Source organism: Vigna angularis, chromosome 1 (assembly GCF_016808095.1).
Source record: "Vigna angularis cultivar LongXiaoDou No.4 chromosome 1, ASM1680809v1, whole genome shotgun sequence".
In the NCBI taxonomy this organism is placed as follows: domain Eukaryota; kingdom Viridiplantae; phylum Streptophyta; class Magnoliopsida; order Fabales; family Fabaceae; genus Vigna; species Vigna angularis.
In genome coordinates, this window is record NC_068970.1 from 53002196 (window position 1) to 53018973 (window position 16778).

At 35.9% G+C, this 16778-nt stretch overlaps 1 protein-coding gene across 2 annotated transcripts; it reads right to left on the minus strand.

Annotated features, from left to right (window-relative positions):
- Positions 1-1774: 1774 nt before the first annotated feature.
- Positions 1775-11299, minus strand: LOC108319792 (wings apart-like protein 1). Of its 2 annotated transcripts, XM_017551049.2 has the most exons (13): positions 10535-11299; positions 9172-9271; positions 8721-9057; positions 7949-8061; positions 7472-7600; positions 7208-7301; positions 6929-7039; positions 5249-5817; positions 4645-4907; positions 3162-3312; positions 2560-2657; positions 2401-2482; positions 1775-2182 (listed from the first exon to the last, which is right to left on the minus strand). In XM_017551049.2, the coding sequence occupies exons 1-13, from the start codon at positions 10969-10971 to the stop codon at positions 2099-2101; spliced, it is 2568 nt and encodes an 855-aa protein (XP_017406538.1). In that variant the 5' UTR covers positions 10972-11299; the 3' UTR covers positions 1775-2098. The 2 variants fall into 2 exon arrangements, with proteins under 2 accessions (XP_017406538.1, XP_052735153.1); XM_052879193.1 differs by lacking the exons at positions 1775-2182; positions 2401-2482 and having other exon boundaries at positions 3162-3325.
- Positions 11300-16778: the final 5479 nt, after the last annotated feature.

Here is a 16778-nt window from a genome sequence, read left to right on the forward strand (position 1 = left end):
TCCAGATTAATTCATATTCAATAATCAACATATTAACAATTCATACATTATAGTATTCATCCATCACTCATACGTTTCAACCAGCATGCAGTTCAACAACCCAGAAATCATATCAGCAAACATCCATAACAGCACAACAGGGTTCGTTCATGCAGATCCAGAAAAACACGTATACAGAAATTTCATACAGACAACCCACATCATGCTTTCATACACTCATACACGTATAAATTTAAATATATGTAAGCTTCCCTTACCTGGATAGCAGTGTACTTCCAACAACAAGATTTTAGGGTTTCCTCTAACCACGTCTTACACCCAGGTTTCGCTCAACAGTTCCCACGTAAATCTAAGACACCAAAAATCAACATAATTCAGACCTAGAACTCATGCATGCAACCAAAACTAGGGTTCGCATGAAACCAGAGGAGACGACGCTTAGAAAGGAAAACTTACCAGTTCCGATCCAAGTTCTGTTCGGTCCAAATGAAAGATCACAGCTGGACGAACGTTCCTATGGTTCTGGAAAGTGAATCGGAGAAGAAGAAGATAAGTTACAGAAGAGAGAAGGGCAACTGGTTCTAGAGAGAGATCAGAGAAAATGGAAGGTTTGGTTCTGAGGAAGAAGACGAGTGATACAGGTGAATGGAGGGGTTTTTCGAAAACTCTTTTTGTCAAATCCACGTTCGTGCGGACGAACGTCTCCCGATCCAACACCTGCACACCCACTCTGACTTCAGAAACTTCCATTGTGACAAGTGGCGTTCATGCATGCAGCGTTCAGTGCGTAATTAATGCATGGGACGTGTGGCGCGGCTCATTATGGAAGCAACTAGGTGATTCAGCAGCGTAATAAATACTGATTTGACACCTAATTACGCTTCTAATTTACCGGGATCTCACATATTACATCTCAAATCTGAGATCAAATATTTATTTACAATCTATCAAGAATCAGATAACCGTGATACAATGATTTTAATAAACTTCATTAAGGGAAACTTTAAGCAACTTGTATACCATCTTAAAAACTAAATTTATGATTAACTCAATTTAACAATTTACTTATAAAATAAAAATAATAGCCGCTTGTATTTATATTACAATTTAGGCTTAGAGTGGACGTGGACATGGGATATCCATCAAATTGAAACTTATAATATGGAGCGATTATATCAAACACTGCAGGTTAGGCGCACTGAAAAGTTCCTATGTTCCGTGGAACTTGTACTTTCAGGTGAGTTTTGTTTGTCGCCAGAAATTGAAAATACCGTACACTGCTTTTAGCAGTTACTAAGAATGAATATATAAATTATTACATTTATTTATGTGATTAATAGTAATATCATGGTTAATATTGTGATTAAGTTATTGAATAATATGCGTAGTTAATTATATGTATAAATATGATTAAGTGAAGAGTGATTGTAATAACTACAGTATATTTAGATGTACTTTTCCATAAACGCTTTTGCTTTTAACATATTAAATAACATTAGTTAATTAAGATGTTTTTATGCATAAGGAGCTTTTAATTTATCTAAAAATCATCAAATATTCAAGAAGTTTATTGAAAAGACTCTAATTTTATCTTGCAAATGGTTAATAATGTATACATGACTAAAGCCCAAGTATGCCCTTTTCAAGCCTCAAATTGTGGTGGATGAATGATTCATGTATTTATTAAATAGAAAAGGTTTAGTACTGAGAAAACGTGGACTTGAACTAGCATTAAAATTACACAAGATTGACTAAGCTGCTGCTTGCATCAAGATGAAGGAAACAAAGGAGGTGGGGTGATTGAAACAACAGGTATAAGCTTCCGATACAAGAAAATGAATGAATAAACAAGAATATTGAGAAAAAAATTACCACTATTGATTACACACAAACTAAGCTAGGTACGGATCTCACTATTGACTTTTGTATACAAGCAACTCAGCAACATCACCAGCATGGTGATATAAAAATAGGGTATAAGCGATGTGAAGCGAGAATAAAAGTTGGTCAGACTCGGTGTAACGGAGTCCCATTTCCTCCGGAATAACAACAAACCCTAAATTAAGCTCTGGCTGTACAGTGTTTTCCCATTCAGCTTTCATCGAATTCTACACGATTCAATGACCTCGCTAACAGCTTTATGAGTCTCCGGCGAAATCATGTTCAGAGATAGATGGAATTCCTGCAGATCAAGGCACAAAGAAGTCAGTGTTTAATACTTTAAATTTAAATGGAAAAAAAAAGGGATATAGGTAGTCAGGCACAGGAATACCAAAATGATCAAGGTGAAGAACCCCAGTTACCATTCATTCCCAAAAAAATTGTGTCTAACAAATAGTGTCAAGCAAGTTTCACATTTTCATCCCCATGGTGCAAAACAATTACTCAAGAAGTACATACCACAAATCTGTCCAAAACAGGTACAAGACTTGCTAAGTTCTGGTCTGGAAGATTGTCGGCAATTGCTGCACGGATGCTCTTACTGTATACCATAAAAAAAATAAGTAAATTATAGGCCTTCAGATATGCAACAAAACAAATGAGAATTTATAAGAAAACCTTTCAGTGGAAAGAAATGCCAGAAGCAGCGCAGAATAAGCTTCCACGATCATTTTCTCGGCTTCTTTTTCACTTTGTAGAACAGCTGCCTCATCGTTCTGCATGATGAAACATAAGATTATTCAAGATACATAGATAGCAAACAATATACATTACAAAACTAAGACACGCCAACTTTTTCAAGTGCTTGTAATATACATCAGATGAACATTTCAATGTCTAGGAAGTTTGAAACCAATTGCTAGTTGTTTTCCATAAGCATCCCATTGCATTATCCACATCAGACAATAATCAAGTGAAGCATGATCCCAGCACCCAATTTTCTTTACCTGCTGCTTCATGGTATTTTTTGTAACTATTTCAGCTTGATGGTAAAGAAAAACGATTTTTTATCACCTGATAATGCTGAACCATCACACATGATACAGTAAACAAGTTGAGAAGATTAGCAATAGATTATCAACTTAGAGGATACACCATTGCTAATTTTCATGATATTCCAAGCTTCTCACAAGCATTCACCAATACATACAGAACAAAAATGCAACAAAAACAATAACTATCCCAAGAATTCTTCAGAAAAAATTGAACATGCTACCCACCAGTTGCAAATGCTTATCTTCCCCATCTCCTTCGCTTTCACCCAAGTTAGCCAAGAAAATGGAGCACAATAACTGAATAACATCTTTCCGAACCTCCTGACGCAAGCCTGCAGAGGAAGGTAGCAGAACACTGGCTGCTGCAAGCCTTGATCTGCATAAAGCCACTAGCATGTTGTAAATTACATATAATTCAAAGTTAAAGTTAGCATCTTGTTCATTCATAAACAAAAATAAACCAAACCAAATGGGTTAAATTGTGAATTTTTTATTAGAAAAAAAAGTGTAATGCAATGTCACTACAATTCAATAGTTGTGCACTGTGATGAAACACTTGTAGAAGAAACAAAGAAGGTACGAATCCTTTTTCTACATTATAATTATGAAAAATAGAATAAAAGTATAGAAACACCCCACCACATAAAGAGTAATCAAACAGAACTCCTGTGATCCTGACATCATGCAATAATACAATTAAATGGTACAAAAAATATTACTCTAATTTTTACTCTCTTGATCATAGTACGACCAAAATTCGCCCCTCTCATTCTCTTAAGAATAGCATTTTCACTAGACACATTTCCATACATACATATATATATATATATATATATATATATATATATATATATATATATATATATATATATATATATATATGAACATCGAACTTAATTAGTCCAACCATTGAATTAGAAATATACATTAACTTGATTGAGTTTACAAAAAATCACATAATTAAAAAACTAGTGAACACTTCACTCTTATGGTCAGTGTACTTTTGTAACATATGCCTAATTTATTTAAAATCTGGTATATATGATCAGTGATATATTGGGTTAGTTTGGTTAAATTTAAAATAAATATTTCTGAAATAAGCAATTTATAAAAAAAAGCCACTTATTTAATAAATATGATATGCTTCCTTAAAAGTAAAGCAGGAAGACGCTTAATTTTCAAATAAACAGATTAGACAAACACAAAAAACAGCATAAATCTGATTATTTTATTAAAATAAATCCTTCGTTAGCAATAAATAAGCATAAATAAATTCACACATTATCTTACTATTTTTTAAATATGCAATTTTGTAAAAAAAATCACTTGTTTAATAAGTAGATATGATATGCTTCTAAAAAAAGCAGGAAGACACTCTTCCTAAATAAGCATATTAGACAAACACATAAAAAAGTATAAATCTGCTTATTTTATTAAAAAAATACTCTTTTAAGAATAAATAAGCATAAACAATTCACCCATTATCACACAATTCAACAATCCCATTTGTTTAATTCAAATCGTATAAAAGGTTACTAAGTGGAACAAGTACCCAAGACTCATTTTTGGAGTGAATGGATCCCTTCAATTGTTCAAAATAAAAATTACACAAGGAAAAAACACTCAAAGAAGAAAGCAGGTGAATCGGTTGTTCATGTAGCTGTATTAGTTCATAACGAACAGCCATCTAGGAAGGTTTTCAAATTACCTGTTATGACCATCCTTCTCCACAAGATTTACAAGCAGGCCCAGAATAGCAACAAGGAAATCTAACTCGTGATCAGTCAGATGCCTATCAGATTGAGGATCTTTGGTATTTCCGGCAGCATTTTCTTTTATCTGATCAAAGGACAAAGGCGAGCTGAAAGAAGGGAAATGACAGGCAATTAACATAGACATAGTCTCCAGTCCTCCATAGGTAGCAATTTGGTGGCAACCAACAGGGTTGTCATTGGTCAAATTCATGAGCACCTACAATGAGACGACATTAGTTAGTGAATAAATTGTAACTAACTTTGGCATGAGAAAAAACATGATACCATCTCCTATGAGAAAAAGAATAACAAAAGAGGGCAGAGGGACACGCTATATCCTAGTTCTATAGATAGGTCCTATATATCCAGCAGATATTTCTCCAAACGATTAGTGTATAACAGTTGCATAGAAAACTCAGGATTGTAACTATCCACTAAAAAAGAATAACTGTCAAATGGTTTGCCAGGGAAGCAAGTCCTCTACTTTCACTCAAGTACTCAAACATGATGAGTGTGTCTAAATGATACAAAGAACAAAACTAAATCAGATATAAATACCTTTACAGCAGTAAGAAGGCAGTCAGTTAGAACGCTAGAATCTTTTTCATCACCAACATCAGAGCTGGGACAATTGACGTCTCCATTACTTAATTCTTGTTGGCTAACAGCGGTGTGAGATTGACATTCAATTTCGAATCCTCTGCTTGCTGTCACATGCTTTTTAGAATGTGACTTTTTTTGTTTTCCTGCTAACAGATCCCACTTAGAAGGTGCAATGTCATCCTCATCAAATGCAAAGGGATCTTGGCTGTCATCCAATATTACAACTGGGGTAGATTCCATAAAGCGAACATTCTTCCTGGAATTATTTTGAATCATGGACGTTTTACAGTACGAACTCTTTGATGCACCACTACAAGACCCAGACGTGGAAGAACTGACCCTCATCTTTAGTGAATAAGTATCAGTAGTTGAAGTGCTGGGAGTTTCAGAAATGGATAGCGAACTTTCCAACCGGTTACATGTCAATATTCGGCTGATCTGAGAGGCATTAGAACTCTTAACACAAGAGCCTCTCTCTGCTCCATTATACTCTCTATTGGAACCACGTGATAAAGTTTCATTCTCTGCAAAATTCAAATGAAGGAGCATTCAGAAAATCAGAAGACTAACTTATTTCTATGCTAGTAAGTCACAGCTTCCAGTAGTTAGAATGGGAATCAAATTATCTTATCACACTAAGGTACAGAATAATAATGGATAAGGCACAACCATGAAGGTCATTCTACAGATTACTACATCCTGAACAAAACTACATTTTCTCATAAAGTTTGCCTGATGAAAAAATTCATATTATGAGAAAGGAGTGCAGGAGTATAGACAGAGCAAATTCTGTGTCAAAGTCCACACATGATCATCAGTATAGATCAAGGACTCAACTTAAATATTTTGCCAGATGAGTCTAGATTTCAAATTCAACTAGAAGAGTGGACTATAAGCATAGTAAGAAAGCTAAAAAAACTAGCAACCCCAACTCTGATGCTCAATTCTCTTTTGAATTAAAGGAATAATTTCCTACCATATGAAGACAAAAAGAAATTAATCAAGGATTTGATGAGATGAGATCTTAAATGTTAAATCCTTATAGTAAGTCTGCAAAGCTCAAAAATAAAGCAAATGATATTTCTTACTGGTAGAAACTAAACTACAAAACAATGGAGAATAGCTTCTTATGATTCAAGAAAAGAAACTGTTAAAATATAGAAGATTAATCTAGAGTAATGTACATGCGCAGAACCTCTAGATATGGCCCATCCCTCTTTTTCCTCTCAATTCATGTCCACTACGCAATATAGTATTCCCTTTCAAATTCTCATTCTCCCCAACAGATTTTCCACCTCGCATTATTCCTTGCCCTCTCAGCATTCAGTTATGCTCCAGGTTTTAACATAAATAATCCATTTATTTACTATCATGTCCTCTTCATCCATGTCAGATTGTGTTAACCTTCTATTTCCTGCCCCTTTCCAAATGTCATGTCTCAATAATGGAGGCCTATCAATATCCGCAACTTAATAGAAAAAACAGAGCAAGAGACGATAATTATTTCCTAAAGGGGGGAACAGTTCAAGAAATAGATCCTATCTCGGTTAAAAGGATAAGAGCATGAACAAAGGTTATAAAATGGTTTTGCTAATTTCTGCTTAAAACTCCAAGCAAATAATAACAATCTAGTACCTTTATAGTCTCTGAGCTGATCCAATTCAGAATCATGACTGGCCATAGAGAACAGGTCGTAGGACTTGTTATCATTGGATGCAGTAGAGGCACATCGACGTAAACATAGATCTACATGTAAGAAGATTTTCAGCAGAGATGAGAGAGAGAGAGAGGAAAAACTAAGAACCACCAGAAATGAAAACTAATCAAAGCAAACAAACATGATTGCTGAAAATAAAATAACTAATAAGGAACAGATTGAAAAAGCATCAGGTTACCCCTTTGAATGATCATTACCTGAGAGGACCTTTATGACAGCTATGATCAGCTCTGTAAAAGAAATTGGGGGACCCCGAGGACTCGATTTTCTTTTCATTCCAAGCAAATGAGTCTACAGTGAAAGAGTCAATGTTAAGATTAAATTATTGGTAAATTAACATGTTCACTGAGCTAGGAATGCAATAAACCATGCACCATGCATAATAACACGATGCAGATACCTGTAAAAAAAATAATAAACAAACATGTTTTTAATTACACACGCAAATAACATATGTCAACCTGATTGTCATTGCTTAGGAAAGTAGCATTTTCCATTATCTTCAAGCACTTGAGAAGTAAGGTTAGGCTCTTGATTCGTTTGTCATTTCTTGAACCTTTGGTAGAAAGAGAACTATCCTTCATCCAGTTCTGAAAGAGAAATCCAGAGTTTTCATGTAATTGCTAGGGGAAGCAAATATAGGTGCATTTGATTACAATTCAGTTAGAAGTAATTTTAAAGAATTGATTTTTGAAAGAATTAAAAAAAATGTGGTTAAGAATATTTACTAAGTGAATTTAGAGCAAATGATGTTTTTATATGAAAAATGTAAAATCTCTCCTTAATTGAGTTCCACAACAAGAACCTATTTAACAGAAAAGTAAATAATTTCTTTTCACCAAAACCAATTTCGTTCACAGCAGAATTAATTGGAATTCTAAAATGTTACCCAAATACCCCTATTGCTATACAATATGAACTAACATACAAGCTCACACCTCCAAATCTGAATGACAATCCATGGTGACTTCAAAGACCGCATCAAGTCCTCCATGCTCCCTTAATTTTTCCTTGAAATTTCCACCAGTCTTCCGTACAGCGCCTGAGGTTTCTGAATATAAAAAATATATATAATAATACTCAGAATATGTTTCAATATAAATATATATATATATATATATATATATATATATATATATATATATATATATATATATGCATACACACATTCAAATTGGACCACAGGAGCATTACAAAGTTGATTGAAGTGAGCTCTTGATCAACTAGAGGCCGCATAAACTGCTTACAGGAATTATAACTTGTTGTAGAGACAGAATACCGCATAAATCATAATTTACAAGTGAAAACTGTAAAATCTTGAAAAAATTGGGATAGAAATCCACATAGACAAATACCACTAAAATGCAATCAGAATATATCACCATCCTAGAATGTGTATATAAAAAAACAGATTCCATCAAGTTAAGCACCACTGTGCCGAGAACTAATTAATTTTATCTGTATTTCATAATCAGGATGGCATATTCAGAAATTGGGAAGAAATAAAATTAACAGGACAGGTATAAAGTCGATAGCAATGCATCCTAAACACTAAATACCAGTATACATAAACAAATTTCATTATTTATAATTATTTTTGTGCACAAAAAAATGGCATTGAAATTTAAAAGAACATGATATCATAATAGAAGGAAAAGAACTTCATTCAGCCAATAATACGAACTGTGGACATGAATGTTCTTTACATACCATCAAGAGAAATAGCAGACAAACAAGCCTTCTCCATTGTCAGCAATGCTAACCACTTTGGGCATAATTCTGGTCTCTCCACCCCATTGTCATTCTGACAAGCTTTTAGCTCTTTGCAATTTACTAGAATTTCTTGTACTCTGGAAAAAACTTCAGAAGAACTAGAATCCAATCTTCCCGTTGTATTTTTTAGCATGTCATCATTCTGACGCAATGATAAAAGTTTATAGCCAAATTTTGGTGTTTTGTCTTTAATGGTTGTGGTGACAATTGGTCTTAAAAACTTGATTAGAAATTGAATACAACCGGGTGATTCAAGGAGGTGATCATCTTGGCCCTGAAACAAAAACGTATTGACTAAAATATGCAACAGTAATGCTCGTATTGCTCATAGCTTCTTTCATTATTCAAAATCCAATATCTGCATTTCCATAGACAAAAGAAGACTTACATCATTGGTCAAAATGTACAAAAGGGTTGCAGCTGCAAGATTGCTGGGAGAATCATCAAGATTGAGACCCAAAATGGCATTGGTTATTGTCTTTGCCATCCTATACAGCATAAAAATCCGGATTCATCAGCTAAACATTCACACAGGAAGTATATTTCTAATATAAAAGTGAGTTCAATCCATGCACTCAGTTTAAAGTTCGGTCTAAATGGACATTTATGGACATACAAAGAGCATTTCAGTTAGTGACCAAACACCCCATTAGTCCTCCAAAGGTTTTGGAACCAAATTAGTCATTTAAAAATTAAATCTATCACCAAATATCTTTTCAAAGATCTAAAATGTCAGAACATCTCCATCCCTGTGGAAGACAAAAGTTGTGACACCTGATAGCCATGAAGGAATAAATCTTGGAAGGATTGAGCGATTACAAAAAAAAAGAAAAAAAAAACATTTTTGAGAAACTAAAGTTTTGACAAAAAAACATTTTGAGGAACTAATTCGGTAACTAAAATTTTCGAGGACCTAATTGAGAATTATTTTTTTTCGAGAAAATACTACTCCGCTCACTCACTGACAGTTACATAGCACTTGGGGCGATTATAACAACAATATTATGAATCCCTAGAATCTCATTAATCTTGATATGGAAGATTCTACACAACTATTATTACTGTATCAAATAGCAAGAAAGCCACCCACATCGGGTGGCCAGAGTGGGAAGCAAACTTAGGGTTCACCACATCCGGGTTGGGTTGGGTTCGACCACAGAAGAAAGCACTGGCAAAGGAGGATCAATACATCGTGCCACGATAAATATCACAAGCTAAAAGGGGCACGGGATTACCTCGTAAACAAATAAACGGCAACATAGTTCATTAAGTGAAATAAACAAGCGCAATCCTTGAAAACGGTAAAATATCTAATCTCCCTTCAACTCGCATTTCCACTTAAAGAGTAGCCAAAGATCTCACGATCAAATCTACCTTAACAGCAATGATAATACCAAAAGCAAAAACCGAAAAAAAAACATTAACCCTTTCAATTCTTTATCTCAGGCAGAAGTAAATAAGCAATAATTAGTCAAATCCAAAAAGAAATTTACAGCTCCTGACTCGTCCCCGACATTCGAAAGTGCCAACAAATTCAAAAAAACCCACACATCCACGAACCTAAAACCAGCAAATCACTCCTCCCGTTCCAAATTAAAAATTTTAAAACAAACCCAAAAAACTTTCCAAAAAAATAATAGAGAAAAATTAATAAATTAAATGAAAACACACACACACTAAGAACAAGTGCATGACAAAAGACCCATTTCATATTGGCAAGAAAAAAGAAAGTTGGAGATAAATTGACACACCCTTGAGTCCTGAGAAGCCTCCTCTGGTGCGTAGTGGAGCAAATTGTCAAGAGCGAAACCAAACTCGACCTTCGGATCCGCAGAGGTTGTCCCTTGCGTAGGCCATCGAGGGCGAAATTGACCTCGTCAACGTGCTCCATCATCTCACCAAACTCCTGCGCCTCCATGAGCGTGGACGTCGCCGGAATCCCCTCCGAGCGCTTTTCCGCCCCGCGCCGCGCCCGCTTGGACTCCCTCTCTGCGCACAAATCGTCGATCTCCGAATCGAAGAGGGGCCAATGCTGCGACGAGGAGTCCTGCGAAGAGAAGGCGAAGGCGCAGAGAGGGTCGCCGGTCTCCTGCGAGAAGGGCTCAGAAACGTCGTCGTTGAGCGAGGAGGATCCCGAGCACGTTCCCGAAAGAGGTCTGTTGCGGCGTCCGTAGGTGCGCACGATCATCTTTGGCTGAGATCGGCAGCGGGTGGTGGGTAGTGGTGGCGGCTAAACGGAGGAAAAAGGGTGGGACATTTGGTGACTAGAAAAAGGGCTTTTTCGGAATTCCAAGAATTAGGTGAGAAGTTGAGCTGGGTCAGTTCAAGAACTGGAACAAGAACAAAGAACAAGAAGGAGAATTGGATTGAATTGAATCGAATCGATGAACAAGTTTTACGTTGTGTCGAGATGAGTGAATTTGAATTTTTCTTGTTATCAAATTCCGTGCGATTTTGAATCGATGGGTCAGTGTGGTTTATTTTATCCGATGAGAGAACAAACAAAACCCTTTGTTCAACATCTACGGAGGACAATTTCGGTATTTTCAAAACTTCGGACATCGTTTTCTCACGTGGAGGTGGAGTAATGAAAAAATATATATTTCTTATTAATTTTCAAATCTCCTTTTCAATTAATAGTTTAAGAATTAATCTAATAAAAAATAATTTCTCAAATATCTTAAATTTCTCTTTTTATCTCTCTTAAGTTTTTTGGTTTTTTCAACCGATTATCCCTTTTCAGTTTATCAACTCTTTTGTCTTATCTTTTGAATATGTCTTTTATTTATTTCATTTAACTCAATTTTTCTTTATCAAACTTAAATTTGTTTATTTACTCTTTTCCTACCATGTTATTAGCATTAGTTGATGGTTTAATGTTTTTAGATTCATCTTTTGCAAACATTTTTCACATAGAAGTTCCTTCTCATAGTTAAATTCTAAATACAATTATTTATTATTTATGATACTATGTACTGTGAGTTACTTTTTGGTCTTATTTGTAACATCCCGATTATATAATAACAAATACTACATAATAAAGACGTCAACATTCCAATAAAGAGAACAATCGGAGCATGACGTATAATTAAATGTGAAATTACAGTCATCTAGAAATAAAAGAAACGGAAATTCAAACTTAAACAGTTTAAAGATTCGAACACTACACGTGTTCAGATGGGAAATTCCTAAGAAGACTACTCTGCAACCTTAGTATCCTCCAGCTCTTGCTCCAAAGGGATCTCCTCAACAACGTCTGCTCCCATCCAAGTGGATGATCATCGCCAGAGAAACATACCCAAACAGCACACAACACAAACAATGCAAGAGTGAGCTAGATATAAAAAGCATGTTATACCAATATCACAGTTAACTCATGGTATCATACATAGATTCATATAAAAGAACAATTAAGGCATACTCATTAACCCACAGTTCACACACTCATCTTTACACTCGCATAGTCTGCTGGCACTCCCCAACACTATGCAAGGTAAATACGCACAACTCATCTTTACACTCACATAGTCTGCTAGCACTCCCCAACACTAGGTAAGGTAAATACACACGACTCATCTTTACACTCGCATAGTCTGCTGGCACTCCCCAACACTATGCAAGGTAAATACACACGATTCATCTTTACACTCGCATAATCTGCTGGCACTCTCCAACACTATGCAAGGTAAATACACATGACTCATCTTTACACTCGCATAGTCTGCTGGCACTCCCCAACACTATGCAAGGTAAATACACACGACTCATCTTTACACTCACATAGTCTGCTGGCACTCCCCAACACTATGCAAGGTAAATACACACGACTCATCTTTACACTCGCATAATCTGCTGGCACTCCCCAACACTATGCAAGATAAATACACACGACTCATCTTTACACTCGCATAGTCTGCTGGCACTCCCCAACACTATGCAAGATAAATACACACGACTCATCTTTACACTCGCATAGTTTGCTGGCACTCCCCAACACTATGCAAGATAAATACACACGCAATTTGTAGAATACTATTTAGACAAGCACTATTCACCGAACATTGCTGGACGAACGCTACTGAATGAACGCTCTTTTCCAAACACCAGGCCGAACACGATTTGGATGGACGTCATCAGATCAAACGGGTCGAACGCTCAAAACCGAACGGTATTGAACGAACGCTATTTAACAAGAGGCCGAACGCTGAGATTGAGTACGTTAGGTCGAACGCTAAAACCGAATACCTCCTTAAAATCGGATACTGGCTGGACGAATGTTAATATCAATCACTTAGACTCAACACTAACCCCGAACGTTACTAAACCGAACACTCACTAAAAGAACGGACGCTGAAAAATGAACACCATAATGGATTCCACACTGTTCGGCCAAACGCTCACAATCACTAATACCCAAGACCGAACACTCAAGGTTAATCGAACGATCAAGATTTCTATCCGAGCATACCAAATAAAGACGAACGCTTATATTCACTAAATACATCATGGACGAACGCCATCAATCACTATTCACATAATAACACCGAACGCCCAATACCCAAACTTAAAACTATCCAATTAAGACCGAATGCTCGTTACCACCTATAGACGTTCGCTACTTAAGAACAGTCAACATCAAGACCGAACACTACTAATATGAACGATCGCTATGACACAGAACGCTATCAGATGGAATACTGTTTGGACGAACGTACATATGGTTCAATAATAAGAGTACAAATATTGTTTTGGACGAACGCATGATCAATTACTAAGAGACCGAATACTATGAGGTTAACACTGTTTGAACGAACGCACAATAGACCGAGCACTTATCAGATCACAAAGAACACTGTTTAGGTGAAAACTACCAGATTCTTGCGAAACTATTAGGACGAACGCTATACTTATCAAATAAGAAGTGACCGAATAAACACTGTTTAGACGAACGTTATACAGATCAAATATGATAAGACTGAATAATCACTGTTTGGACGAACGCTTTAAAGATCAAATACGAAGATGCCGAACGTATATACACAAATACTACAAAACCGAACACGTAAATACTATTTGGACAAACGTACATACAGCCAAAACTATAGAACGAACGCACATAGACAAATACAACGAAACCCAATATGTAAACACTATTTGGACGAACGTACATAGACCCAATGGTATGAGACCGAACACTCAAGATTGAATCCTAAAATACCAAATTGAGAACGAACGCTCACATCACAATTAAACAAAACCGAACGCTCAAGATCCAAACCTAAGAATCCAAATTAAGACCGAACGCTAATTAATCACTAGCACATATCAAGGACGAACGCTGACTCTCGTACCTGAGAATACAAGACCGAACGCTCACTTTTGCCGACCACTATTTGGTCGAGCACTACACGGACGAACGCTCAGAAGCCAACCAATATTTCGTCGTGCACTGTTAGGACGAACGTTCAAAATATTGGCCGACCACTATTTGGTCGAGCATTAATTGGACGAACGCGCGTTTCTGCAGAATTCTGCAGAATCGCATCAGATTTTCCAAAAACCCAGAAACCCCAAATTTTCATCCCCAAATTTCCAGATTTGCATCAAACACAGTATATATCAACAATCAAACAAAAGATCTAGCTCCCCTTACCTCTTGAAGACTTCTTTGAATCTTGAAATGCAGTGTGCGGATCTCCTTCCAACTCCAAAAGCTCTCTACTTCTTGTTACCAATAAGGAGTATTGGTAAATCTTGAAGAAATTTGTTTTGATGATGTTGCAAGAAGTTTTAGTTGAAGAAGATATTAGAATTAGTTAAAAGCAATTTGTAGAAATTAAATGTAGTAGGAAATTCTTGTAAACTTGCATTTTTAACTGCAATAATCTATTATGGAATGACAATAATCGATTATCACAGAGTCATACAGGAATAATCGATTATCACATCATATAATCGATTATTACATTTTGAAAACCCTGTAACGGACTTTAATAATCGATTATCACTTTTGATAATCGATTATCAGTGGCAGTTGGGAGATGTCTTTTCAGTTTTTGACCCTGCACGAAACTAGGCTTATAAATAGAGGTCTTCACAGCTCTTAGAAAGAACTTTTCAATTGAGAGTATTAGAGCTTTGTGCCTAAGGGAAGCTCTCTGTGAGTGAAAAGGATCTATGCCATTTTGAGAATACAGTTTGTCTGAGGAAGTTCTCAAAGTGATAGAGTGCTCTTGTCTGGTCTTGTGAATAGGAGAAGCTCGCGCTTTGTGTGTCAAAGGTCGGAGCAGTCCTCTTCAAGTTGACAGAGTTGTTGCTTCCGGTTCGTGCGTCGAAGGAAGCTCTTCCGGTTCGTTTGTCGAAGGAAGGTGTTTTCTATTCTTTGCTCATTTCATTTATCTTGTAATCTGTACAACTATATTTTTAGTGAAAAAGGTTAATCACTATTTATAGTGATTAACGACTGGACGTAGAATCTTTTGATTCGAACCAGGATAAAAATTCTGTGTTGATTTTCTTGATCCCTAAACTCTTAGCACATCAACTGTTCGATAAAAGTTCGCTAAGAAAATCAATTTTTAAAACCGACTATTTTAACTTGTGTTGTGATCGTTACACGCTTTCCGTTATCTTACTTTATTCCGTTGCGCGACTCTATAACGGTACCGATTGTTCCAACAATTGGTATCAGAGCTTGCTTTGATAGTTTTTCAAAGGTTTAATTGCTTCCTTTGTCCCCAGTTTGGTTGAATTGTGTCAAATTCATCCTCATTTTTAAAAAAGTTTCATTGTCGTCCTCACGTGGTGTAAAAGTTTCATTGTCGTCCTCACGTGGTGTAAAAGTGTCAATTGAATCCAAACATAGAAAAAATTTGTGTCAAAGTAGTCATTTTTCCTATATCTCTGTGTCTTCCTTTCATACAATCAAGTACATATATTCATTTTACCTTATCCAATTTAAGGCTTTTCATAGCTCCAGAGAAGTGACATATGAAAGGAAGACACAGAGATATAGGAAAAATGACTACTTTGACACAAATTTTTTCTATGTTTGGATTCAATTGACACTTTTATACCACGTGAGGACGACAATGAAACTTTTTTAAAAATGAGGATGAATTTGACACAATTCAACCAAACTTGGGACAAAGGAAGCAATTAAACCTTTTTCAAATTTTTCGAAAATGGGCGGTCATAACCAAGTTTATGCTGAGGGTGCTTCTATTGATAGACCTCCTTTGTTTACGGGGGAAAATTATGCGTTTTGGAAAATAAGAATGCAAATATTTTTAGAGTCAATTGACAGAGGCATCTGGGATGCCGTACAAAATGGTCCATATATTCCTAAAAATACAGTTGATGGTGTGGAAGTAGAAAAATCATATTTTGACTGGACTGTTGAGGAAAATAGAAGAGCCCAATTTGATATTAAGGCTCGGAATATAATTTTATATGCACTAACCATTGATGATTTTTTCAAAGTATCTGTTTATAAAAGTGCTCAGGAAATGTGGAAATTTTTAAGAGTCACTCATGATGAAGTATCGAATGTGGCTAAGTTGACTTGTTCGAACTCATGCTCTACATCAAACTCCTCAAGCTCAAGCGATTCTAATGAGCAAGAAAATCTATGCTTGATGGCCAACGATAAATCATCTGAAAGCAAAATCTTGAAGGAAAAGAAGGACTATCAAGGTTCCTCTTCAAGCTTCAAATGTTATGGATGTGGTGAAAGAGGCCATGTGAAAGCTTATTGTTCAAGCAACAAAAGAAGTAAAGAAAGAAAAGAAAAGAAAATTCACAAGAAGAAGAAGGTTCACATTGCTTGGGAGGATAATGCATCAACCACCTCTAGTTCAAGTGATTCTGTTGAAGAAGCCAACTTGTGTTTGACGGTTAATATTGATGACACTGCAAGCCAAGTAAGTTGCTCTAGCCTTGACACTAGTGAATTTGATGTACAAAAGGCTTTTCTTGAATTGCTTGATGAATCTG

What these genes read in the sequence shown, in the direction of transcription:
- LOC108319792 (XM_017551049.2), bottom strand. Translation starts at nt 10,971, where the DNA reads ATGATCGTGCGCACCTACGGACGCCGCAACAGACCTCTTTCGGGAACG. An exon ending in TCCTAAGCAATGACAATCAG is followed by an intron (nt 7,302 to 7,471) that starts GTTGACATATGT and finishes CTTTCACTGTAG; the next exon opens with ACTCATTTGCTTGGAATGAA. An exon ending in TCAGCTCAGAGACTATAAAG is followed by an intron (nt 5,818 to 6,928) that starts GTACTAGATTGT and finishes TGAATTTTGCAG; the next exon opens with AGAATGAAACTTTATCACGT.